Below are 27479 nucleotides of genomic sequence, written 5' to 3'. Positions count from 1 at the left end.
TCATTGGATTCATGCAAACAAACATATTGCTATGAAAATAATAAAACATTAACAGTTGCCTAATTCTGGAAGAATTAGGGAAAAAATATAAATGCCTTAATATTGCTTATGAGGGTATAATTTACCAAATTGCTCTAGAGAAAAAAATAAGCTTCCTTATTTAGAAAAAAAAGTTTAAAAATAAGCAATGTTTTGAACAAAGTCATAAAAATATTAATTATTCTTAGTTCATTCAGTCCCATATAATCATTTTTTGTTTATTCTAATTATTTGCAGTAATTTCTTGATTCCAGTTATTTCTTAGAGTTTCATAAATCTTTGTCTACTTTGAAGATATGATCTGCTTAGAAATTTGTACTTTTAGAGTAAGTCAGAGTCCTTTTCATGGATCTTTCTAAGGATATAACATATTTGCAAATGAATCAGAATAAAATAATGACTGTTCGTAAATGGCAGAATTTAAAATGACATGGTTATAGGTTTGATTATAATGCAATTGAAAAGAGTCCCCCCCCCCCCCCCCCGTAAGATATAACATTCCAAGATAACAATTTTTTGGTGAATAATAAGTACTATGAAATGACATACAAAAACACAAAGCCCACATTTTTAGATTCAACACACAATTTCAGTGTATAAAGAACAAATAATATGTGAGATTTTGTGATATTGCACATGGGTCATATAGGTATACATTGAACATTGGAAACGATTCATAAATACCCCAATGTGTGAGCCACAAATATCACTGCCCAATATTCCCACAGGGAATGGTCACTCTTGGCTTGCCCAGTGTCACTCTCAGGACAGCTGATTACCCCTGCGAGTTTTGACTTTGAACTTGTCTCTGAATCTTTGCAACTTTCTCCGTAGGGCAGGCTGAAATCTCTGGAACATCCATTTTAATAGAATTAAATGTATACAAATAGAACATAGTTATTATTCTTTTTGGCAAAGCTTCCTATATAATTTCAAGCATATCAAAATAGGCCTCATTAGTTTAAAAATTCTCTTTTGCAAGAAGAAAGAACAAATCCTTGAGGTATTCCATGGGCCCATTGAAATAATTCAAAGCCATTTATTGGTTTCAAAAAAGTCTCTTAAAATTCAAATTTTGGAAGCCTGACAAATAAATCATAGCAAGAATATATATTGTTCCATAACATTCCTTTGGTGGAAGGGAACAGGTGCTGATTTTAAAATAGACAACTGATTAGATATTCCTTTGTACAGAAGCTTACTCCTAAGGAGAAGACAATTAGTTGGGTGTGGTTAAGAAGAGATAAAGTGGCCTCCAGTACCCACAAGAGCCTTACTGGTTTCCTCTTTTATGATAATTTCAACTTCTCCCAAAGTATTAGTAAGTAGAATGGAAAACATATTAATTGTAATAGATTAGAATAACTAGCACTATTCTCTAAAAGTTAAATTCCTTTGCAAACACATCGGGGTCCCAGAGAAAGGACAATACATAATAGCTGTTTCTCCTCTGCCTGAAACCAGTTTTTCTGGCTTTCTGATCTGTGCTCCTCCTGGGAGCACAGATTTTGCAATTAAGATAAGCATCCCATTCATTCATTTTAATTTTAGAGATGACATTTTCTATTTTTACCTGCAAAAATTGATTTAGCTACATTTTGGACATCTTAAGTTGATATCACTTCTAGTTAAATCTTCCCATTTCTGTAAGTACTTGCAAGTAAAGACTTCCTTAATTGTATATCTGCAGAAGTATTAATGGGGGCAAGGGTGTGGGAGTTTCCAAGCTTGGAGGCACAATTTCCCATGTTGATTTTAGTTTTATTTTGAGATCTGTAGAGTCCGAACAGATTTCTTTGAATATTAGGTAGTGGGTTGAAAGTGTGCTGTTTGTGGGTTGAGCTCCAAAGGGTTGTCACTTTCTGAGTCATTTCAAACTCCCTTACAGGTCTTGGTTTCTCCACCTGGCTGTATAATATACCTATGAGGGCTCTGAGTGCTAGGTAACCAACCTTTATCTGCGCATCTCAGGATGAGTCAAATATTTAATTATAGTTGAGTTGGAATTCCCTATGGGGCTCCTGCATGTCATGAGGTATAACCTCTGATACCTTCACAGAGATTCTTAGTCACCTATAAATACCCTGGATTTGAGCTGGAGGGAGGAATTGCCCCCTATCTTCAGAGCCAAATTAGTACAGATTCTCATTTATGCAGTAAAAGGTTTTGTTCAGATACTCAGAAAGCAATGCCAATTAAAAAGCCAAAGTAAAAAACCAGCTAGCAATTTTTTTATTCTTTCCTTAGTTATCTGAATCCTTATCTATAGTGTAGGTTCTCTCAACTCTTAATCTTTAGTCCAGCTTGAGGATTAAAAAAAAAAAAAAAAAAAAAAAAAAAAAAAAAAAAAAACCAGCTCAAAGAAAGTCAGCCTGATGTCATCTCCAGACATACTAGTAAAAGAAGGAAGAAAAGGGCCCTAACCAATTTGGCTCAGTGGATAGAGCATCAGCCTGCAGACTGAAAGGTCCCAGGTTCGATTCCGGTCAAGGGCATGTACCTTGGTTGCGGGCACATCCGCAGTAGGGGGTGTGCAAGAGGCAGCTGATCGATGTTTCTCTCTCCTCTATGTTTCTAACTCTCTTTCCCTCTCCTTTCCTCTCTGTAAAAAATCAATAAAATATATATTTAAAAAAAAAAAAGGAAGAAAAGGGAAGAAAAGATTGTCCTTCCAGTCAAAAGGCAACACGACCTTTCTCCATTGGAACTAGTAACTTGATGGGGAAAAGCTCGGGGAAAGCTTCAGGGAGGGCTTGGTGTGATTTTCAGTGCTCTTGGGCACATGGACCTTGTCTTGCAGTCAGTAAAGTGCCTAGTGCAAGCTTCCCTGATCCGTGATAGACTTATTCTGTCATGGGAATTTTCAAGTGATGACTGCCCTAATGGCTCTTAAATGCTCGTCCTGTGCCACACAGTGTGGCAGTTTGGAGAGAGAGAGAGAGAGAGAGAGAGAGAGAGAGAGAGAGAGAGAGAGAGAGAGAGAGAGAGAGAGAGAGAATGAGAATGAATTCCAAACCTGATGAAAAGATGCAAGGAGGATGAAAACACGAAGACAACTTTCAAGCCAAAGTGCGAGGACAATTTTCTTACCAGTGGTGTCTTACCAAAGATGTCATTAGTGATGTTGACTTTGAAATGGTTTTACCTGCAAAGTTGAACGTTGTGGAGGATCCTTGGAGCTTAGGAGAGGGAAAGGCAATGTTAATGTGTCTGCACCAAGAGAGGGGTGTAGAAGAGGGTTAAAGGCAAGCACAGGCACGCTCCTGGGTCACCATCTGGAGGTCCTGTCTTATGTACCAGAAAATGTTACCTGAAACGGGATCTGGTCCTTATTAGGTTGCTTATGGCCGCTGATAGTGTACGGGTTCTTTGAGCGGGAAAGATTTCACAAAACAAGTCCAGGTGATATTTAAGAGGACATTATTAAGGCTAGGGACAGTGAAACAAGGAAGGACTTAGAATAGAAGAAGAAACAGGGAAGGACTAGGTGGGGAAATGAGCCTAGGCAGGGCTGCTTTTCACTAAGAAGTCAGAGAAAAGGGGGGCCTTTGGGGATAGGGTCATGGGGTAAGACTGGATCGAGCTGCCTCTGCTACAATATAATGGTTGCAAGTCTCCTGGGGACCCGTAGAGCATAGGAGAAAGACAGCAAAGATATTAGACCTGGCATGCTACAATAAGAGCGATCCGTGGGTTATTAAAGCTGCACAAAGTGATAGCCAAAGTAACAGGGGAGAGCCTAGAGTATTGTTGGCAAATGGATTTCTGCTACCTCCCTGAGGAGGCGGTTTAAGCTATCTGCTCGCTGGTTGGTGAGTAGTGTAAACCATCCTCTCTTAAGTGTCTCTGGTTTAGGGAAGATAGGGTTCGATTCCGGGCAAGGGCATGTAGCTTGGTTGCGGGCACATCCCCAGTGGGGAGTGTGCAAGAGGCAGCTGATTCTTTCTCATCGATGTTTCTAACTCTCTATCCCTCTCTCTTTCTCTCTGTGAAAAATTAATAAAATATATTAAAAAAACAAACAAACAAAAAAAGATTTAAGTAGTGAGATAAAAAATCTATCAATGTGAAATCCCAGGGTTTCTGTTTTGTCTTTACTATGACTAGCTATACAAACCTTAATTACTTCTTACCTCAGTTTCCTCATCTTCAAAGTGTACATAGTGCCTAGCTTACAAAGCAATGATAAGAATTGAGTGTGTGCAAGTACCTACCTCATAATTAGCATGCAGTAAGTGTTGCTTCTTTCCCCCCTTCCTTTTGGCATCAGTAATATCTGGATTTCAGTCCTTGAATTCACTTGTTACAAGTTGTAGGAGCAAATTATTTACTCTCTCTGAAAGTCATTTGCCTTTAAACATATGGCATCAATATCCTTTTTATACAGTTGTGGTTGGAATTTAGTTCCTAGTTTAGTCTAGGAAGTTTTTGTTGAATCTGAATTTGAATGTTAAACTTCTAAACTTCTAAAAAGCTATATAAGTATGCGAGTTTTGCTGGAAGATCATTTGGATACCAAATCCACAATATATATTTTTAGGAATATATAGTAGGAGAAATATAAACAAGGAAAAGTAAATCGATCACTCTCCCCACCTTTTTTTTTTTTTTTTTTTTTTTTAATGGAGGACTCTACAGTAGGTTACTGAATTTTACTTAATGTAATTTGTTGGAAAAGTAGGGAAATTATGGATCCAGGGATTTATTTTACTTGAAATAGCTACCTCTAGATGCATAGGGCACTAAGGAAGTCAAACTCTTGAATATACCTCTTTGTTTTTATTATTTTTATTTTAGGTGGTTTTTGTTTTTAAATGAGAAACTTTAGTATACAAAAATGATTTTTTGGGCAGATCTTGGAAAATTCATCAGTACTGAAAATTTCCTAGTCAGGTAATTGCCAGAGAAAGAACTAATACATCAGTATTAAAGTTTAGTTTGATAAATTAAGGTCAAGACTCAAGAATGAATCATGTTAAATGACTTATGAATTAAATCAATATCAGTATTGAATTTAACTGTGTGTTAAATCAATATAATTTCTTTCACATAATTATAGAATTAAAATTGAAGTCTGTGGTATATTGTATTGAAGGTTTGGAGAGTGAAGGACTAGGGCATTTGTAATTTTAAGGATGTTATAATTCCATGAATTTTAGTTAGATTTGTTTGAATCTGAATCATTTTCATTAATAGCAAAATACCACTGCCTTCATATTTTGTAGAAGTTGAGTCAGCTCTTGTGTTTATTCAGATAAATGTAGATTTTAACTTATTTTTATGTATTTCCCAAAGCTTAGGAAATAAGTGGGCATGCAGAGTATTAATCACTTTTAAGAATTCATTTTCTCTGACACGCTACAACTCTTTATTAGATGTTTATTACCCACCCTAAACATTTTCTCTTGCATAGTGGGATTTTTCTCATTAATCTTCTAGTTTGCTACTCATATAGACTATTCTTTCCTCTTTTTTTTTTTTTTTTAAAGGGAGTTATTAAGAATATAGGACTTTGGAATTAGATATACTTGGGCTCAATAAAAGCTTTTTAAAGTAGTTAACACGTGTTCAAGTTTTATGTAACTAATGAGGGGAATAATCAAGAAGATAAAAATTTGCTTCCAATAGTTTTTGAATATCAGAAGTTCATGTATTCAATTAGGAAAGGGTTGCCTAGATAAAATTGCTAACATAGAAAGTTCCTGTGGCTGACCAACAGATCCTGAACGATGGATGAATAATTACTCTGACACACATTTCTGTGAGAGGCTAAGGGGCTTGTTGGCATAAGGAGCCTAAAAAATCCCTATTGTTTGCCTCTTTAGGCTTTTTATTGTAACAACAGCTTGAACTAAAATTAACCTCTAGATATAATCAGCAGGGTAAGTGTCATTGAGAAAGCACATGCATCTGTTTGTGTCCTTTAAGGGAGGGCATGTCTAAGTAAACACCTGGGGGCTCAGACTTGTTTGAAAAAGTCAAGGCAGGGGTTAGGTGCCTTCAGCCAATTCCTGTCCTATGCCTCCCCACATAAAGTGGTTAACTTTCTAAAGTTCAGGGAGGCACTATCACCTTTGGGGTTCATCCTCAGAAAACTTGGAATGTATTAGATATCATCATGGTCTTTATCATCATATTCATATTATCAACCTAGATTTCAGCATCAAGTGTATCTATCTCTTGGATTTTAGCATGTTTCGGAAGCTTGCCATATGCCTGCAGATTTACATCTTCATCTGTATTGTATTTTAAAATTATATCTGGCAGACCAACTAATACAATGTCTGAGATATTTATTCAAACCATTTTCTCAAAATTTTTTCGTATGTCATAACTTTTTTTAAACCATCAAAACATACTGCTTCTAATCTTTCCCCCAACATTTCGATTACCCTAACATACTCTTACTAGTAGTTTGCTTTACACACCGAATCCTTTTTATTCAGATTTATTTTCATTCTTACCTTGCACCTGTTTTTACCTCCTTTACCTTTATTTGTAGGCCGGGCAATGCCTTGCAGTATCTCGGTATTCTTTTCTGTTGGCACACAAGACAAAGTGCCATGTGGTGTGAAGTGGAATTTGCATGGGTGGGAGAGTTTCATAGACTGAGATTTTCCGAGACATGCTCAACAATAGCAAATTTCTTTCCTTCCCTCTTCCCTTTCCATATGTGTTAATGCTTTTTTAAGGTTTTCTAGGGCAGGTCTAGAGTAACCTTTACTCTTGTGCTTTTTTAGTCTAGTTGCAAAGTAGACTTGTTTTCTTGTATCTTTAGTGAACGCCCTATGGATTCAATGATGAGTCTTTATCTTGCTTGTGAGAACTTGAATGATTCTTGGCCCTGTGTAAACTCTAGAGATCACTCAGTTTTAGCTACCTGTTAATTTTTCTTTCCAATAAGTTGTTTTTACTCAACTTTATAGGTTTTCACCTATACACGTGCAGATTGGTATTCAAGAGTCCTTCTCTCCTATCCTCCACCCCTCACTCCCACCCTGCCATAGGTATTGGTGTAGCTCTCTCACTTCAGGTACTTTTCTCCTCAAATAATTGTTACCTTTTCCTTTCTGTACAGTGATTTCTGTCTTTTCAACCTGCAATGCACTGAATTCTATCTGGGTTTCCTCTCCTACATACTGCAGTCCCAAAAATGCTTTCAGAAAGACACCCCAGGCAATTATAGAACTCACCTATTTTGTTTCCCTTTTTGTAGGAGTCAGTTTTGAGCTGCTTGTTGTCCAAGGCCAGATACATAGTTCATTTAGTTTTCTAGTTGTTATTGTAAGTTAGTTAATTTGAATCCTATTTCTTTCTCATGGGTGAAAGTAGAGATCTCTTAACACTTTAAAATTGAACAGTGGTATTCTTAGCAAGTGATACAATCTATCCATTTTAAATTGTGCTCAAATAATATTATTTGTAAAAATCCATTTTTAAATGCCTATATTAATCTTAATAACAATATTTCTGTTATTCTTTCACACATAGTTGTAAATAAAACCTGCTTTGGTCACTTTTCATCTAATAGTTAGAAGTTAGCTGATGCATTAAATTAATATTGGTGTAACTCTAATGATTTATAATAGCCTATTCTTTTTGGTACTTTTATGCCTCACTAAAGATTACTAGCTGTTTTATGGTACTTAAACAAACAAACAAACAAACAAACAAACACCCACAAACCAACAGACTCAATATAACTGAAAAAACAACAAATCTTCTTAGGATAGGAACATTTTATGAATAAAAATGTTTTATATTCCATCTTTTGAGGTGTAGCGAAAAAGGATAAGTTTAGTACTGTTATTGTTTTAAAATTCTTCCAATTAGTTTAAAAATGTAATTGGAAGTAGAATGTAAACATATAAATTGGTGTGAGGTTAACTGAAAATTTCTCATTAAGATTGGAATTATGAAAAAAGGATGTGTTTGGTGAAGAGCACACTGGCTTAATGTGTTTGAAGGTATTCATGGAAAAGCTAATGACTCATATAGAGTTGACTTAATTGGTCACTGAGTTTTATTCTTTATCATTAGTGCTGTCAGTATTTTAATTACTATACTAGGTACAAGGTATCCTTCTGGATAGTCATTGTGTGTCTGTGATGCTCTTGAAAGTGAGACTTGAAATTCTTAGAGGAATGTTTGAAAATAAGCCAGTAGTAGTATTGTGATTTATATGTTATGTGCTCAGGTTTAACAAAGGAATTTTTAGCTCTGGTATCAGAATTGTACATTATAAATCTTAAAAAAAGCACTGAAGAAATTATGGCCATAATTTACATCTCTCTTAAGGGATAAGGGTCAGGGTTGTAATTATAGGTGAGAGAACTATAAATGCATCAATTCTGACAGATAACAACAACAACAACAAAAAATTCAGTTTGATTCTATTACTTATTATTTCTTTAAAAATCTCTGGATCCACTTTGTTCATCGGTTTATTTTGTCACTTTGATTCTACATATGAGTGAGAGCATATGATACTTATCTCTCTCTGATTGACTTATTTCACTTAGCCTGATACTCTCCAGGTCCCTCCAAGCTGTCTCAAAGGGTAAGAGATGTTGCCTAATTTATGATTTGGTTTTATTTGGATAATTTGGAATTCTAGGCCTACAAAGACCACAGGTCATGTATTTCATTCTAATTTATCAAATGTGGTTCTTATGTAGTTTTTCTTTCTCCCCCATTGTAGGTCTGTTTACTTTTTTCCATATATTTGTGACCATTTACTCTTTGTAGATGGACACTTAGGTTGTTTTCTTGTCTTGGCCATCGTAAATAATGTTGCAATGAACACAAGGGTACTGGTATCTATTTTAAGATAGTAACTTTGTTTTCTTCAAATAAATGCCTAGAAATGGAGTTGGTGGATCATATGGTAGTTCTATTTCTAATTTTTTGAGGACCCTCCATACTGTTTTCTAGCTACACCAATTTATATTCCCACCAAGTGCACAAGTGCTTCCTATTCTCCACATCCTCTTTAACACTTGTTATCTATTGTCTTTTTCGTGATAGCCATGCTAAGAAGTGTGAGGTGATATCTCATTGTGATTTTTATGTTCATTTCATTAATGATTAGTGATGTTGAGCATCTTTATATGTACCTGTTAGCCATTGTATGTTGACTTCAGAAAAATGTCTAATCAGATTCTCTGCCTATTATATATTTATTTATCTATCTATTTATCTATTTATTTTTATTGTCTAAAGTTTTACATATGTCTCCTTTTTCTCTGCCTATTTAAAAAAATGGATTGTTTACTTTGTTCTATTGAGTTGTATGAGTTCTTTACATATTTTAAATGTTAAATACTTATAAGATATATGACTTGGGAAATATTATCTTTCACTCCATAGACAGCTTTTCATTTTTATGGTTTCCTTTGCTGCACAGGAGCACTTTTTAAAAACATGTTTTTATCGATTTCAGAGAGAGGAAAGGTGAGGGAGAGATAGAGATATCAATAATGAAAGAGAATCATTGATCGGCTGCCTCCTGCGCACCCCCCTACTGGGCATGGAAACTGTATCCCAGGCATGTGCCATGACCAGGAATGGAAATGTGACCTCCTGCTTCCTGGGTTGATGCTCAGTCACATTGCCACATAACTAGAGCCACAAGGGCTGTGTAGAAGTACTTTTTTGATGTAGTCTCACTTGTTTATTTTTGCTTTGGTGTTAAAAAAAAAAAAATCATTGTTAAGGAGTTTGTAATATATACAGTACAAAATCTATGGAATTAAGGAAAGTCTACTCATAACTTTTTTATTTACTAATAAGTAATTGTAGCTTTCATAGTTGCTGGTCATCATCACTAAGACTTTACATACAAATTTAAGTTTCATACTAATTTATTTATTTAAAGTAGAAAAAACAAATAAAATAAGGTTAATAGTCTGATACAATGAAAATATAATCATATATATATATATATATATATATATATATATATATATATATATGTATACACACACACACACACACACACACACACACACACACAAGCCTGAGCGACTGTCAGACAGTCTGACCGGTAGTCATGACATGCAATGACCAGTAGGGGACAGACACTCACTGCAGGAGCTGCTGAGCTCTGGTAACTTGGCAGCTGCCTATTCTTGGGTGACGCACTAAGAACCAGAGAGGAGGGAGCCCTTTTCTGGGGTGTGTCACCTGAGAACCACCCTCTCACAATCTGGGACCCCTTGGGGGATGTCAGAGAGTTGGTTTTGCCCCAGTCCCCGCAGGCCAGGCTAAGGGACCCACTGGTGCACAGATTATACTGGCCTCTAGTAGTAGTATAATAATTGTAGATAATATGTTTTAACTATAATTGATCTAAAAATGAATGTTATTAACTCTAATTTACCAAGAAGTTATGTAATTTAGACATAGCCACATAACAAGAAAGTAGGAGAAATGGGCAAACACTCTTCTAGTTGATTCTAAAACTCACTGTTAAACATCCAATGACTATATTGCTAAATATTAACAATATATAACACAATCTACTGGTATTGCTGTTTTACCAGTTTGAGTTAAGTATAGAACCTTTACCTCTCTAATCCCATTTCCCTTTTTCAATTGATCTAAATATTTCCCCTACATATATTTAATCTAGTATTACACTTTTTGCATCAGAGAACTCACTGACATGTTGTTCCTTAAGTTCCTGGTTCCCTACCACATCTGCTTTTTCACCTTTTGCAGTCTTCTTGTATTTGTCTTATAAAGAATGTCCAGGGTTTCTAGCTGTTATTAGTGGAGGGGGTATGGAGAAGTGCATCTTCTCTGTCTTGGTCTGGAACTGAAAATTGCTTCATTGTGTCTTAAGTGTAAAAAAAAAAAAAAAAAAAAAAAAAATGAAGTCAAATGAAATTTATATTATCTAGTTTTATTAACCGTGTGCCATTTGGGAAGAAATGTTTGAGGCTTATTTAAATCTTTGGATTGAATTATACTTGACATATCTTAGTTATATAGTTGCCTGTCTTTGGTTTAAAAAGTATGTATAGAAGATTTCTTTCCTTGCAGTTCTTATAGTTAGCAGGTTCTTCTTAATAACAGTGCTTTAAAAAAAAAAATACCTATCATTGATTTTGTTTCTGCCACTTGCTTGTTTTACAACCTTGGAAAAGTTATTTAGTCTCAATATGCCTTAATTTCCTCTGCTGTAAAATGGGGATAATGGTCCTTATATCATAAGGTTGTTGAGAAGATTACAGAATATTATAATTGTGAAGCAAGGGAAAAGTACCTTGCATTCAGGAAGTATTTAATAAATGTAGTTATTATCATCACTAAACTTAGAAGGATACAGGTTTATATGATAGGAAATATTAGTCATTTCAAGGATAAAAGAATTCAGGCTCACAGAAGGTAAAATTCCCTACCTTATTCTTTGCTGGCCCAAATCTATATTGGTATTGCCAGGATGTATACCCAGTTCTTTCTGACCTTATAGCTTACACTTTCCAAGAATCATGCTACCTATGAACATTATCCAACTCCTCTACATACTACATTTTAACCTACATTACATTATGTGTATTTTTCTTCATACTTAACATTTTAAATTGAGCAATAGCTCACCAATGATTATACCACACTTTATTTAAATTTTTCTTATTTTAGGATATATAAATTGTCTCTATGCCACCCATCTATCAATCTGACACTATTGGTGAATCGAGTGCTAGTGAGTAATATCATCTTAATATTCTTCATAAATGCAGTAATAAAGATCAGCTTTTATAGAGATATCATGCCTCTTATATGAAGATTGAAAGTGTTTTTTTAAAAATAGCTCCCACTAAAATTTACAGTAGCATAAAATGCTTATTATACTTTTGAATATGTTGTTCTGTAGAAACAGTTTTAACCTTGTTTGAATATGAATTTTTGAATCTATTTTGTTCTTTAGAAAAAATTATCTAGAAAGACTATGAATTTTATTCATTATTTTTATTGTATATGGCTTGGGATTTTTGCAATACGTTTATTGCCTGCTAGTAACTATTAAATGGAGTGTTTATTTAAGGAATCAGCAACTTATCAAGAATTGGCTTGGCCCTACTGGTTTGGCTCAGTGGATAGAGCGTCAGCCTAGGGACTGAGGGTCCCAGGTTCGATACCAGTCAAGGGCACATGCCCAGGTTGTGGGCTCGATCCCCCGTAAGGGGGCATGCAGGAGGCAACCGATCAATGATTTGCTCTCATCATTAATGTTTCTATCTCTTTCTTTTTCCCTCTCACTCTCTCCCTCTCCCTTCCTCTCTGAATCAATAAAAAATAGTTTTAAAAAGGTTTTTTGAATGCAAGATTTGGATCAAAATTATATTTGGAAGTATTTCTCTCTGAGCATCTACTGTTGATATTTCTTGCGTATAAAAATAAACAAATAAACATGAAAATGACTTTGAATCTTAGTTCAGTTCTTCTAAGGCTTGACTTTATTTTTATTTTGCCTAAGATTTTGACGATAGATATTAAATATGTATACATTTGGGTGATAGTTATGCATTCACTTTTTATTTGACCAGTATAAATAAAGGACTTGCTCTTTTTTAGGCACTGTATTCTAAGTCCCTGCTCTACTAGTACGTATCCTTTAGTATAGGAAAGAAATCCTCCTATCTAATAAAATGATAATATGCAAATTAACCATCACTCCATCACAAAGATGGCAGTGTCCAGGTCTCTCAGCACTGCCGGAGGCCCCCAGGCCTGGCCTGGCGGAATGCTTGTTTTGAGGCAAGCATTCCGTGCCTGGCTGCGGATGGGCCTTGGCCAGGCTGGGGTGCAGAATGCTTGTGTCGCCCCAGCGACGAGGCAAACATTCCACGCAGGCTGTGGATGGGCCTTTGGGTTTCGGAGAGCCTCTGGGCAGCAGGCATGAAGTGGTCAGGCCCCACAGAGAGTTACTGGCACACAGATTTGTGCAGAGGGTGACTAGTAAGTCAGTAAGTGTTGTGATAGGGAATAATGGGTGATGGTGAGTGCTTTTTAAAAAAGATAAGGTGTGTGTAACATTCTTGCAGAGTCTTGTAGTCATTCTTTTAGGCTCTCAGTTTTGTTCTGGAGCCTACCCTTAGGGACAAATTCTGATTAGCCTAAGCCATAACAGTAATCTCATTCCCCTTTTCAGTGTTTGATTTTGAAAGGGACAGGTGACTTAATCTTAGCTAATAAAATGTACACATTTCCTCTCCCTTAAAATGGAACAGACCAGAAGACATTGCCAATTGTTCTTTTACACATTATTACATGTGGCTGGAATTGAGGCGGCCAACTTGCTACCTTGAGGAAAGATTGCCTGAATAAAATAGCTGACATGTTGAGTGCATATAATAGAAAGACACAAAGAGATTTTTGACTCTTTCAGAGTGATTGGCTAGCTACATTTTTCTTAATTGAGTAATTAAAGTTTTTTTATTTTTAATGTCATTCTCTTACTTGTATCCTGGCGTGTTATTATTGATGCAAGTTGTCAGAGACTGTCTCTTAAATGAGTTGACATTTAAGTAGAGATCTGAATTATAAGAATGAATGAAACAAAGAAATTGCAGTTCAGGTAGAAGAAACAGGAATAATGAAGACCCCATGATAGCTAAGAACTTGGCCTTTTCTGGAAACTGGCAGAAGATGGTATACCGAGTTTCTAGTGAACAAGGGAAAGATAATAGTAACTGATATATTTTTTTCTTAAATATGTTTTTATTGATTTCAAAGAGGAAGGGAGAGAAGGGGTGGAGGAGAGACAAAGAGAGGGGGAGAGAGAGATAGAGAAATAAGCATCAATGGTGAGAAAGAATCACTGATGCACTGCCTCCTACATACCCCCTATAGGGGATTGAGCCCACAGCTCAGGCATTTGCCCTGCCTGGGAATTGAACTGTGACCTTCTGGTTCATAGGTTGATGCTCAACCACTGAGCCACTCTGGCTGGATGTAACTGATATTTTTAAACTGTGGTACAGTTTACAAAGCACTTTTACATATATTATTTCATGTGATTAAGATATATTATTATTCCCATTTTATTATATTGTTGGATAAACTGCCTAAGAATATGTTTATAGCTAGTGATTGATTTGAAATGTTTGCTCTTTCTATTATATCATGCTGCCAATCAAGTACTTATTAGTGTACTTGATAACCAGATAAAATGGTAAAGTATGTATTTTATTTTAACTTATAAATATTACCATTTGGGGGACAGTATTAATTTATTCAGGACCAAAGGAAATGTTGCCAAAACCAGATTTTTGGATCCATTTGAATAGTATAAATTAATTGCATTAGTAAACACAACCTTATGTGTTATATTGAGTTAACATGAATGAGATACTCCTGATAGAAATCTCATAAATGTGATTATGTGTTTGTACTTCACAAATAACTTGATTAATTTCTAAGATATTGACTGGTTTCAGTGAATAAATAAGAGTATTTTAGCTCAATGTATTCAAGATGTCTGGCATTTTAAATTCATATGTGTATGTGCTGTGACCTTACTGATAAGCAATGTGAAAGTATGATAGATGACTCTGTAAGTAATGAAAAAAAATTGAGTTTTATAATCTTGGTAGGAGCTGTGCAAAATTGTTTTTCTCTCTTCTCCCACCCTCCTTTCCTGTCCCTTCTTGTGCCCCTCTTTCCCGAACCTTTCTCTCCCACCATATCTCTCTTCTACATTTCAGGTTAGTTGGTTTCACCTAGCACTTTTACAGAAGTAAAAGTTGATTTCAACTAGCATTAAAAGGCTAGATTAATTTGTGATACTGTAGGGTATTCCCCAAAATGTATACACATACTTTGAATAATTATAAAGGCAGTGCTTACTAAAATACATTTCATTTAAAAAATTGAGCTGTTAGCTGTTAAAGTGTATATACAGGTTTTGGGGGACACCATGTATTTTTACTTGCTTTCTTCCTACTCTCTTAAAATAATAAACATACAATTTTATCAACTACTATTTTTCCATATAGTAGTATGGAGGCTGTATATAATACTAAGACTTAATAAGAGAGTAATATCCAAATTAACTATCACTTTGCTACATCCACAAGCCATGCCCACAGCCAATCAGAGCGAGTATGTAAATTAATCCCATCCAAGATGGCTGCCACCACAGAGAGCAGGAGGGAGGCTTGGGTTTCCCCAGCAATGGAGGAAGTCAAGCTTTCCACACACACTGGCTGGCCCAGGCCTCTACTCAAGGATACAAAGTTTCAATTATGGAAGATAAATCCCAAGAAAAATGGTGGCAGCCACAGAGCTGGAGAGAGCAGGCTAGGGTTGCCCCCGGTGACAGAGGAAGCCAAGCTTTCCACCTGCCCTGGCTGGTCTAGGCCTCCACTCCAGGCTACAAAGTTTCAATTATAGAAGGTGAATAAACCCCAACAAAAATAGCTGCTGCCACAGAGCGAGCTGAAGGCTTGGCTTCGCTCCAAGCTACAAAGTTTCAATTGTAGAAGATAAATATATTTCAGATACCAGGGCCTCCACTTGGGTCACCAGGGGGCATGCCTGGCCTGCAAACCACCACAGGCCCCTTGCCCAGGCGCCTCACAGCCCACCCTAATCTGGGACACCCTTCTGGGCAAACCAGCTGGCCCCTACCCATGCATCAGGCCTCTCCTATCTAATAAAAAAGTAATATGTAGATTAAACATCACTCCAACACACAATAGCTGCCCCCATGTGGACACAAGATGGCCACCACAAGATGGCTAGCAGGGGAGGGCATTAGGGAGGCACCAAGCATACAAGGGAGGGCAGTTGGGAGGCACCAGGCCTGCAAGGGAGGGCAGTTGAGAAGGACCAAGTCTGTAAGGGTGGGCATTTGGAGGTGATCAACCCTGTAGGGGAGGGCAGTTAGGGGTGACCAGGCTGGCAGAGGAGGGAAGTTGGGGGCAAACAGGCTGGCAGGGGCGCAGTTAGACATCAGTCAGGCTGGCATGGGAGTGGTTAGGGGGTGATCAGGCTGGCAGGCAGAAGAGGTTAGGGCCAATCAGGAAGGCGGGCAGGCGAGCAGGTAGGAGCCAGCAGTCCTGGATTGTGAGAGGGCAGTTTAACATCCCTCGAGGGGTCCCAGAGTGGAGAGGGTGCAGGCTGGGCTGAGGGACACCTCCCCCTCAACCCCGTGCACAAATTTCGTGCACTGGGCCTCCAATATATATATATATATATATATATATATATATATATATATATATATATGGCTCTCTAAATAATTGGACTTTATAATTGATAGTTAGCTTTTCTTAAAAGTTTTATTTGTATTTCCTTTTATTAACCTTTAGGCTTTAGAACATAACAGTCTACTTAACCTCTGCTATATTATAGTAGTCATTTATTAGATTTGTTGAATAAATGATTATATTTTTCTGTTAATTCTTTAGTTTATTCCATTGCATTGAATCACACTGGATAATAAAGTGAATTTTTATCATATTTTTGTATTTTTGTCATTTAAAAATTGTTTTAGCATTATTCTGATTAGAAGTCCCTGACACGCTTTTTACCTTGTATGTATTGTATTTTCCCCTGTGACTATTTTCTCTTCCAAAGTATTTGTATTTTAAAATATGTTGGGGATTCTGTACATGCTCATGACTGACCTTATTTTTAGTATTAAGTTTGACTAGTATTATTCCAAGAAATCTTTATTCAAGCTGAATGTCAAAATGGGGAAATGCCTGTAGATTTCCAACTGGCCCTGAAGCCAATGATGTAAATTGCTTTCTTACTAATGATGTTGGATGGCTTTTATTTAATTTTATCATCTGAACAGTTTTCAGTTCATGATGATAGAAAGCTGTAATATACTGTATTTGAAGATAGGTGCTGTAAACAGTGGCTGCTTTAAAATTTTTCTTTTTTATCAACAATCAGATTTTTTCTTTCTAGATAGTTTTCTCTTTGGAAAAAAATTTAAATTGACATATAACATTATATTAGTTTCAGGTACACAATATAATGATTCAATATTTGTATATATTATGAAATGATCACTATAAGTCTAGTTAACATCTATCACCATTCATAATTACAAATTTGTTTTTTTGTGATTAGGATATTTTCTATTCCTTTGTCTTCAAGTTCACTTAACTTTTCCTCTACAGTTCTACTTTTAATCCTCTCCAAAGACTTTAACATTTTTTCAGATTTTTTTTGTTACATTTTTTATCCACCCCCCCTTGTATTTATTTTTAAATTTAAATCCTAGAGCATATTTTTAGTAGTTGTTTTAGTGCCCTTGTTGGCTAACATCATCTTTGTCTACTAGGTCTGTTTTAAAATGACTGACTGCTTTTCGCCCTGACCAGTTTGGCTCAGTGGATAGAGCACTGGCCTGCGGACTGAAGGTTCCCATGTTTGATTTCAGTCAAGGGCATGTACCTTGGTTGCGGGCACATTCCCAGTAGGGGTTGTGAAGGAGGTAGCTGATCAATGTTCCTCTCTCATCGATATTTCTAACTCTCCCTTTCCCTTCCTCTCTTAAAAAAAAAAAATCAATAAAATATATACTTTAAAAAAATAAAATGAATGCTTTTCTTCCTGGTTGTGGGACATATTTTTCCACTTTTTGACATCAGAGTAAAAAAGTGCAGTTTTAGAAAAGTAATTTATAACTTATTCTACATATTTTTATTGATGGGCAATTATTAAACCCCCTTCTTTCCCCCACTTTGGAGCTATTGCAATCAGTTTTGTAATGAATAACTTTGTAATTCGTTTTGTTCACATGTTAAAATAAATTTTAGTATAAATTTTTGCTAGTGGAACTTCTTATCAAAAGGTATGTTTATGTAAATATTTGATCAAAATATGCCATATTGGTCAAAATATGCCATATTGCCTTTACGTAGGGTATGCATATTTATATTAGTTATATTAATCCTTAATTATTTTGGAGTTTAGGAGACAAGCCTCTTATGAACATAGTTCATAGCAGGACAGGTCAGATTATTAGTCTTTTGATTCTGTAGCAAATTGTCACATGCTCATTTTTTTGTGCTTAGCATGAAAGCGAAACCACTTGAAGGTGATTCTTAGAAATATCATTTTCACATGCTAAAGAAAGTGGCTATTGTGCTGGCTGGGTGGCTCAGTTGATTGGAGCATCATCCATATTAGAAAGATTGTGGGAACAGTCTATGTTTCTATCCCACATTGATGTTCTCCTCTCATATTCTCTCTCTAATATTAATAAAAACATATCCACAGGTGAGGATAAAATAAAGTGGCATGGCTATTGGTCATTTTCTTATAAGAACAAGAACAATCAACCTAATCTACATAATAATAAAAGCATAATATGCTTATTAGACCGGACATCCTTCTAGACATCCTTCTGGACAACCTTCCTGACAAAGCTGGGGCTGCTCGGGAAGCCTGAGTGCTGGGTGCCGCAGGGAGGCCAGTGCTGGAAGGAAGGCCTACCCTTGCACTAATTTCGTGCATTGGACCTCTAGTAGTGTTAGAAATGGTATTGTACCAGTCAGTATGTTAGATACTGCAATAAGAGGCTTTCGGGGAAGAGGCTTTTTTAGAAACTAGAATCCATTAGAATATTACCTTTTGAGGGCAGAGATATTTGTCTGCTTGTTCATTACTATAATCCCCAGTGCCTAGGACAGTGTCTTTTATGTAATAGGGTTGCAATAAGCATTTTTTTTAAATGTCTGTGTAAATGAGTCATGGTTTTATATAGAATTAGGTAAAAAAATACATGGTAGATTTGTGCTAGATACTTTTCATTATAAATATTGATAAGAATCATGCTGTATAATTTTTATAGTGTAGTGTTGCTGGCACAAAATAATTTTCAACCTTATTTTTTCTGGAAAAGTTTATTTTTGAAAGATTGTTTTCACTGGGTATAGAATTCTCAGTATGGTAGCTTTATATCATCACAAGGAATAAGCATAAAGAATTTGAAGTTTCAGTCTTTTGTGACCTTATCTCAGAAGTAAAATGCCATCATTGTATTCTAAGAAGCAAGTTATTAAGGTCCAGTCCACACTGGAGGAGGTTACATGAGGACATGAATACAGGACACAGGGATCATTGGCAGCAATTTTATTTATTTATCTATCTACCTATCTATCTATCTATTTATTTATTTATTTAAATCTTTAAAAAATATATATTTTATTGAGTTTTTACAGAGAGGAAGGGAGAAGGATAGAAAACTAGAAACATCGATGTGAGAGAAACATCGATCAGCTGCCTCTTGCACAGCCCCTACTGGGGATGTGCACGGAACCAAGGTACATGTTTGACCGGAATCAAACCTGGGGCCTTCAGTCCGCAAGCTGACACTCTATCCACTGAGCCAAACCGGTTTTGGTTGGCAGCAATTTTAGAAATTGCCTACAGTAATACCTAGTATATAATTATGTAAAATATAGTTGTGTCTATAAAAGAATGTAGCAGTGTTAACATATGACATACTAACTGTTTGCTATTTATGTGTAGAATGCTTTCCATATATTATTTTATAATAGGTCTCTCCCAATATTCTGTGGGAGAAGTAGTATGTATTATATCCATTTTATACATAAAGAAAATTGAAGTTCCATGAGATTACCTAGCTATGATGTAGCAGAACCAATACTCTAAGCTTTGCCAATTCTAGTACCAATATTGTAATCTCCATATCTTGTCAACATTAAGATAGAATTACTTTTGCCCTAGAGAGATAGCTCAGTTGATTAGAGCATTGTCATGATCGTCAAGGTTTTTGGTTTGATCTCTGGTCAGGGCACATACAAGAATAAACCAACGAATGCATAAATAAGTGGAACAACAAATTGATGTTTTTTTCTCTCTCAAATCAATAAATTAGATCATATGATACTTGTCTTTCTCTTACTGGCTTATTTCATTTAGCACAATACTCCAGGTCCCTCCATCTGTCACAGAGGGCAAGAGATATATCTTCTTTATAGCTGCATAGCATTCCATTGTATAAATGTATCACAGCTTTTTTTATTTATTTATTTTTTTTATTAACTCATCTGCTGATGGGTTTTTTGGGTTGTTTCCAGACCTTAGCCAGCTATACTAATAGAAGGATAGTATGCAAATTGGTCACAACGCCCTCACAGTAACAGCTGAATAGCAGGTGACCAGGCTGGCAGGGGGATTAGCAAGGGACAACCAGACACCTGACCAGCAGACTGCGTGGGGTGACCAGGCCCACAGAGGGGTTAGTGAGAGGTGACCAGGCTGATAGAGGGGGGGCAGTGAGGGGCGACCAGGCTGGAAAGGAAGGCAGTTGGGGGCAACCAGATTGACGGGAGGGGGGCAGTTAAGGGTGACCAGGCCAGTGGGGGTGGGCAGTTAGGGACAATAAGACTGGCAGGCAGAGGCGGTTAGGGGTGATCAGACTGGCGGGGGGGGGGGGGGGGAAGTTAGGGGCCATCAGGCAGGCAGGTAAGCAGTTAGGAGCTACCAGTTCTGGGGTTCTGGATTGTGAGAGGGATGTCCAGTTGTTGGTTTTGGCCTCATGCCGACAGTTGGACATCCCCCGAGGGGTTCCAGATTGGAGAGGGACCAGGCTGGGCTGAGGCCCCCCCTCCCCCCCCCCCCCCCCCGACATGCACACATTTTGTGCACTGGGCCTCTATTGACATAATGCTGCTGTGAACATAGGGATATATACTTTCTGGTTTGTGTTTCAGGATCTGGTTTGTATTTCTAGAAGTGGGATCTCAGGGTCAAATGCCAGTTCCCTTTTTAATTTCTTGAGGAAACTCCACACTGTTTTCCATATAATACCATTTCCACTATTTCCATAGTGGCTGCATCAGTCTGCATTCCCACCAGCAGTGTATTAGGGTTCCCTTTTCTCCACATACTTGCCAGCACTTGTTATTTGTTGATTTATTGCTGGTAGCCATTCTGACAGGTATGATATGATACCTCATTGTTGATTAGTGACACTGAGCATTTTTTTTCATGTCTTTTGGCCATGTGGAATCTAATGAACAAAACAAAACAAAACAAAACAAAATAAAACAAAACAAAAAACAACAACAAAATAAACTGATGAACAAAAGAGATCCAGAGTCATGGAAACATGGAGCAGACTGATGAATCTCAGAGGACAGGGGACAGGGGGAGGAGAGATTAACCAAAGAATTTACTAGTATATGCATATATGTTAAACCCTTGGACATAAAGAATAGCGAGGTGAAAGCCTGGGCTGGAGCAGCGGTTGTGGGTGGAGGGGATCAATGGGGGCACAAAGGGGACATCCGTAATGCTTTTAAAAATCAGGATACATTTTTTAAAAAAAGATACAATAAAATATATAAATAAAAATTTAAAAAAAGGATTACTTTTGTTGAACCTCATGTCAAATATTATAGTAAATGCTTTATATATATTAACTTCATTTAAATAACTCGATTAAAGCCCCTGAAATTAGTGGTGATGTATTGCAGCTTCCAGATTTAAGAAATTATTTTGAAAAATTACATTTTTGTTACAGACATTAATCAGATATAATTCAATGCATCTATAAATACCAAAAGAAATGAATCACTTAAATACATACTACCTTTATCACTAATTAAATAAATGTGTGGAAGGAAACCTGACACATTTTAATCCATTTAATTTTCTGCAGATAAGAGTAATACATGAATCTCAAATAGGAATGAATTAATAAATACTTGAAAACAATTCACTCTGAGAAGAATCTCAACACTAGTATATAAATTATAGTCAGAAATTATATCATACAGTTAATGCTTAAATATTTTGACTCATAAATTTGAGATATTTTCACTAACAAATTCTTCCACAAATAAATTAAGTAGCTTTCATATTAAAGGCTATACATACTTTTTTTCCAGATGAGGAAAATAAGACAAGTAAAGATAAATTATTTTTTCATAGTTAAAAGGTAACATTAGACTGCTGACCTTAGGGCCTTTTAGGCCAGTATTTTAATAATTTAAGGGGTATCTTGGCAAGATTTATGTTGACAATAATACATACTAAAGTTTATGAATAACTTTATTTTTGGACTGTTTTCCCTACAAAAATAACACTGTCTCACTGTCTGCATTCAGATTTGCTTTGTGGACATAAAATGCAATTGAAGCTAATGTGCTTGGATTCTTTGTCATTTGTCAAACTAATATATGCTATGTATTGTAAACTCATTTACTTATTTATTTAAAATTATTTATTAGTACCACTAAGTACCAAACACTGCTCTAAGTACTTGGCATATATCAGTGAACTAAATGGACAAAAGTCATGGAGTTTATATTTTTTTAGGCATGGTTCAGACAATAAACATATACATAAGCAAGCATTTATTATGGATAGAGAAAAATTTTATAACTACTCTTTTAAATCATGCTAAGGAAAATTGCATAGACAACAACTTGGTTTTTAACTTGATTTATTTTTGTTAATCCCATTTTTACTAGAACAATAAAGTTTGGGGAAACATTCTCTCCAAAAGACAGAATTAAAATGATGCTATTAATTAAGAAAGTGACCATTTTTGCTCCTACAATAATTTCTTGCTTTTTACAACTCATCTAATAGCAATAGTGCTGTGAAATATAGTAATTTAATATTTTGGCTTTATGATGGTGGTTTATAAAAACCTAAAGTACTTTGTGTAACAAAATTTATTTTTCTGTAAACCTTTGTTTTCAATTTATGTTATACTTTTGCTGACTTTGAATATTTATGATCATTTTTTGGTTGTAATTCTAAGTAAAATGTTACAACACATCTTTTTATTATTTAAATGATTCTTGTTTGGAAAGCTCTTTATTTTCCTTTATTACAGTTATCTTCCTAAGTTAACTTTTACTATGAAGAGAAAGATTTTAAAAGTTTTAATATCTTATTGGTATAGCTTGGAATTAAGTATATGGTATGATAGCATTTTATAATGTTAGATATGTTGTCACAAATATTATTAACTCAAATTTTAATACTTAAATTTTTTTGTTAACTTAATTAAATTCATTTCTTATCATCAGAGTGGATTCATTTCTTAAATCTGTTTTAACCAGGAAGCCCTGAATATTTGCATTTTTTCTATATAAAATGAAAAGTAGACTGAATCTTTTATCTGGGACATTGAATAGACTTTACTTACTCTTACGTTTTAGTGAATAGATGAGGGTACCTGTGATTAGAGGAGAAGGGTTTTAGAAAGAATTTTGAGACAGAATAGCAAGTGGTCAATCAAGAGAGTGTTCTCCATAGACTTAGGAATAGTTATTAAAACAACACACAAAACAGCAAGTTTTCACTTGGATTATTGCTTTTTTACTTAGTTTTCAAACAATTCTCAATGAATTTCATTCTTTTCTATTCTTTGTTTTAGCTAGTGTGATCCAGTAACAATAGGGAATATAGTGAAGGAATAAATGGGAAGGAAGTAGAATGTTTCTAGAACCTCATTTAAAGAGATTTTCTTCTCTTTAAATATTTAGTTATTTAAAATCAATTGAGATTTGAGGTTCAGAAGTAGAAAAATGGCAGCTCTGTGCTCTAATTCTCTAAGCCTCTTCTCCAACTTTTCCATCTAGTCTTTCACAACTGTTTAATTAGTGGTCAAGTTTCCATCATAATCTTGTATATAGAAAATATTTCTTTTCTCTCTTTTGTTTGCCTGGAGATAAGATGTTTCTTATGTAGCCGTGGAAGTATCAGATATATCTTTTTTTGCAAATTTTTTTTTGGGGGAGGAAATTGCTTTGTTTCCAAAGGGAATTCTAAGCCTAACCCTGGAGAAATGACAAATGAAACCCATAACCAGGCTTGTGAAAGCTTGTTCATTTGTAGTTTAAGATGGATAGTTACTAAGATTTAACAGATATTAGATTTCTGTTGCAATTGTTGGTATTTTTACTAGTAAATAAATTTGAGGAAGGAGTAATTTAGCCTAATCCATATGAACCTTTGTTGTGATGTTTGGTGTGGTTGCCAGCTTTATAATGGCCCTGATAACCTTTGCTTAGCTAATATGTACCGTATTTTCCGGCGTATAAGACGAACCCCTAATTTTACAGTTAAAACATAGGTTTAGGCCTATATTCGCTGTATAAGACTACCCCCCACTTCCGAGGCAACACCAGTTCTTTTTTTAATAGACCGCCTCTCTGACTCTGGCCAATCTGAGCAGGCTTTTTACTGGAACACAGTGTAGCTTCGGGTACAGAACATGTATAATTTGCACGCATAAAAAGCCTGCTTGGATTGGCTGAGTTAGAGAGGTGGTCCGAGCAGCTTTGCAATGATTGGTGCGGGATCGAGTTGGAAAATTAGTTTAGCAGCATATCGAGATGTTTTTTCGGGATATACTCGGCGTATAAGACGACCCCCGATTTTTCGGTTGACTTTTTTCGTTTCAAATGTCGTCTTATACGCCGGAAAATACTGTATGTCATTTTTAGAATTTATCCTAAAAGTGACCATTTGCCTGTCACATGCAAACTTAAGTGGTAAAATGGCTGCTGAGCAGGGAGATGAAGGGAGAAAGGAGTTGTGATCTTGTAGGAATAAATTCACTCATAAAGAGAACATGTTTCTTTTTGAGATAATGGAAAGATTAACTAAAATCATATGGTTGAATACATTTTGTTTAGTTTGATTGATTATTCAAATATACAATCTTTTATTCTTCATATATGACCTGTTGCATAATAATATAAATAAGAAAGCAAAGTGATATTGGATCTTAGAGGACTTTCAGGCTTAGAGTTAATTAATTTATCTGGTAGAGCCCTCATGTACATGGTTGATTTAATATGCAGCTTTTGCTTTTTGCTTCTTATTATTGGCACTAAAGTTATTTGCCAACTTGTTGGCCAGTCAACACCAATGTGTTCTCTTTAACTCTATGAATCTCAGCATATGCTAATTCTATATATCCTAAATAAATACGTATCTTACTCTTTCCACAGCATAGAGCGTCCATGAAGCACGGGACAAAGCTTCCTACTCAAACCAGAAGACCTCTTTGAAAGATTCACTCCAGGACTACCAGTGACACTAATTTGTCTGAATCATCATGTGTTGAAACAGCAGAAGGCTACTACCTTTGCACTAACAGGAAACAATTAAGATGTTTGCGGTTCTTTGAGCTCCAGAAAGCCAGGGGAGTGAGTTGAAAATCTGAAAATGCGGCCATGGACTGGTTCCTGGCGTTGGATTATGCTCATTCTTTTTGCCTGGGGGACCTTGCTGTTTTACATAGGTGGTCATTTGGTACGAGATAATGACCACCCTGATCACTCTAGCCGAGAACTGTCCAAGATTCTGGCAAAGCTTGAACGCTTAAAACAGCAAAATGAAGATTTGAGGCGAATGGCTGAATCTCTCCGGTAGGTTCTAAAAACTGAAGGAAGAGTGATGGAATATTGTAATTTGCATTTAGGTGCAGGGTTTCACTTAGCTATTAAAAAATACTTAATTATTTCTATAAGCTATTTTTGCAAAAATTTAAATATCTTAATGAGGTACTTTTATACCAACATCTCAATTGTGAATTTCTCAATAGTGGCCAATCTTATTTTACATATGAATTTTAATATAGAAAAGCTATGCCATTTAATTTATATACTTATATTTAATTTATAATTATCTTTGGAATTTTGTTAATTTTGATACATTAAATGCAAACTTTGTATGATTTAAATTAGTGTATATTAAATTATTTATCATAGGGACTATAATAAAAACATTATCATTGAGAGGCTGATCTACTCTAAACTATAGCATTAAAATAAAGAACAATAGTATATATCCTTAAATAAAATAACTGGATCTAGAATCTAGAAAATTATTATCATTGCTATTTCTAGTCTATTAAAAAATGTGACATATATCTGTTAGAAGACAGTCCAGATGACCATGTGCCCAAGTTTAGTGATTAGTTTGGGCCACAAGCTGGTTCCCTCCCATATGGCTTATCCAGCAGGACAGCCCAGGTTTCTTACCTTAAAAAGGCAAGAACAGCCGAAATCGGTTTTGCTCAGTGGATAGAGCATCGGCCTGCGGACTGAAAGGTCCCGGGTTTGATTCCGGGCAAGGGCATGTACCATGGTTGCGGGCACATCCCCAGTATGGGGTGTGCAGGAGGCAGCTGATCGATGATTCTCTTTCATCGATGTTTCTGACTCTCTTTCCCTCTCTCTTCCTCTCTGTGAAAAATCAATAAAATATATATTAAAAAAATATATATATATATTATTGATTTATTACAGAGAGGAAGAGAGAGGGATAGAGAGTTAGAAACATCGATGAGAGAGAGTCATCGATCAGCTGCCTCCTGCACACCCTCACTGGGGATGTGCCCGCAACCAAGGTACATGCCCTTGACCGGAATCGAACCCGGGACCCTTGAGTCCGCAGGCGGACGACGCTCTATCCACTGAGCCAAACCGGTCCCGGCTAAATCAATAAAATATATTAAAAAAAAAAAAAAAAAGGCAAGAACAGGAACTGAAAGTTCAGAAGATGCACACTGTCACTTCTGCCATATTTTGTTAGTCTGTGTTAGTAAAAGGGCCACTCTACATTCAGGAAATGAAGGGAGGAATTGCAGAGAATTTGTAGCCGTAGTTAATCCATCATTCTCATCTTCAGAAATAATGTTGGATAGATTAAATTAGGTAAAATCATAGTGGTCCTGAACAACCAGAGTTTAGTTTAGACTTGCTTGATAGATAATAGGGAGCTATAGTGTCGCTGAGGCACAGTGAAAATGTTTGAGGAAGATTTAGATTTTCAAATGGATTTGGGGCATGTACCTGACTAGAGTGAAATTAACTGGGAGACACAGTATTATTCTAGGCATGAGGTGATGCTGATCTAGATTAAATTAATTATTGAATCTGTTGGTTTTTGTACCAAGATATACGAGCTTATTTATTCATGTCTCCTACTTGATTTAATTTGGCTTTCCCCGCATACCTTTCTGACCTGTTAATTGCCAGGACATTAATATACATGCAGTAAGCTTCCTTTTTAAAATTTAGAAATTATCATGTTGTTGGCCTGCTATTCTATAAAATACCTTTTCATGCTTCATATTTGTTTTATCTTACTAATGTGAAATTACTATTAGTTCACAGAATATTTGCATTTGGGAATTTGAACCTGCACTTTGCCTCTCAGTTAGAAAACATCTGGAAAATTATCGAAACTTGTTCAGAAACCCCTTGAGTAGTGAACCTTAAACTAGACAGATACCAGAACTGGATAGGATTTATAAAATATAAAGAGCACTTAATTGACAGCTTTCCTCTTAACTTAAATCCTCATTTTTCTAAATTCATTAATTTTGAGAATACCACTTTAAAAAATTCAAATTTGACTTCATGGCCTATTAATAAGGATTTTTTTTTTTTGTTTCTTTGTTCTTTTGT

General features: G+C 35.8%; 1 protein-coding gene across 5 annotated transcripts in view; it reads left to right on the top strand.

Annotated features, from left to right (window-relative positions):
* The window catches only part of FUT8 (fucosyltransferase 8), a 175245-nt gene that overhangs the window by 48432 nt on the left and 99334 nt on the right, over window positions 1-27479 (top strand). For 4 of the 5 annotated variants that reach the window (XM_084866731.1, XM_084866732.1, XM_084866730.1 and 1 more), the window contains one exon: window positions 25014-25433. In XM_084866731.1, coding sequence (XP_084722857.1) covers window positions 25231-25433 — 203 coding nt within the window. In that variant the 5' untranslated portion in view covers window positions 25014-25230. Of the gene's footprint in view, window positions 1-10359; window positions 11750-25013; window positions 25434-27479 lie in introns of those variants that run through there. The other variant, XM_084866733.1, reaches the window with a different exon arrangement.

This window comes from Pipistrellus hanaki (genome assembly GCF_964339955.1).
Source record: "Pipistrellus hanaki genome assembly, chromosome: 1".
Classification (NCBI taxonomy): Eukaryota; Metazoa; Chordata; class Mammalia; order Chiroptera; family Vespertilionidae; genus Pipistrellus; species Pipistrellus hanaki.
Note: the sequence above shows the minus strand (reverse complement) of the source record. Positions and strands in the feature narration are given on the sequence as shown.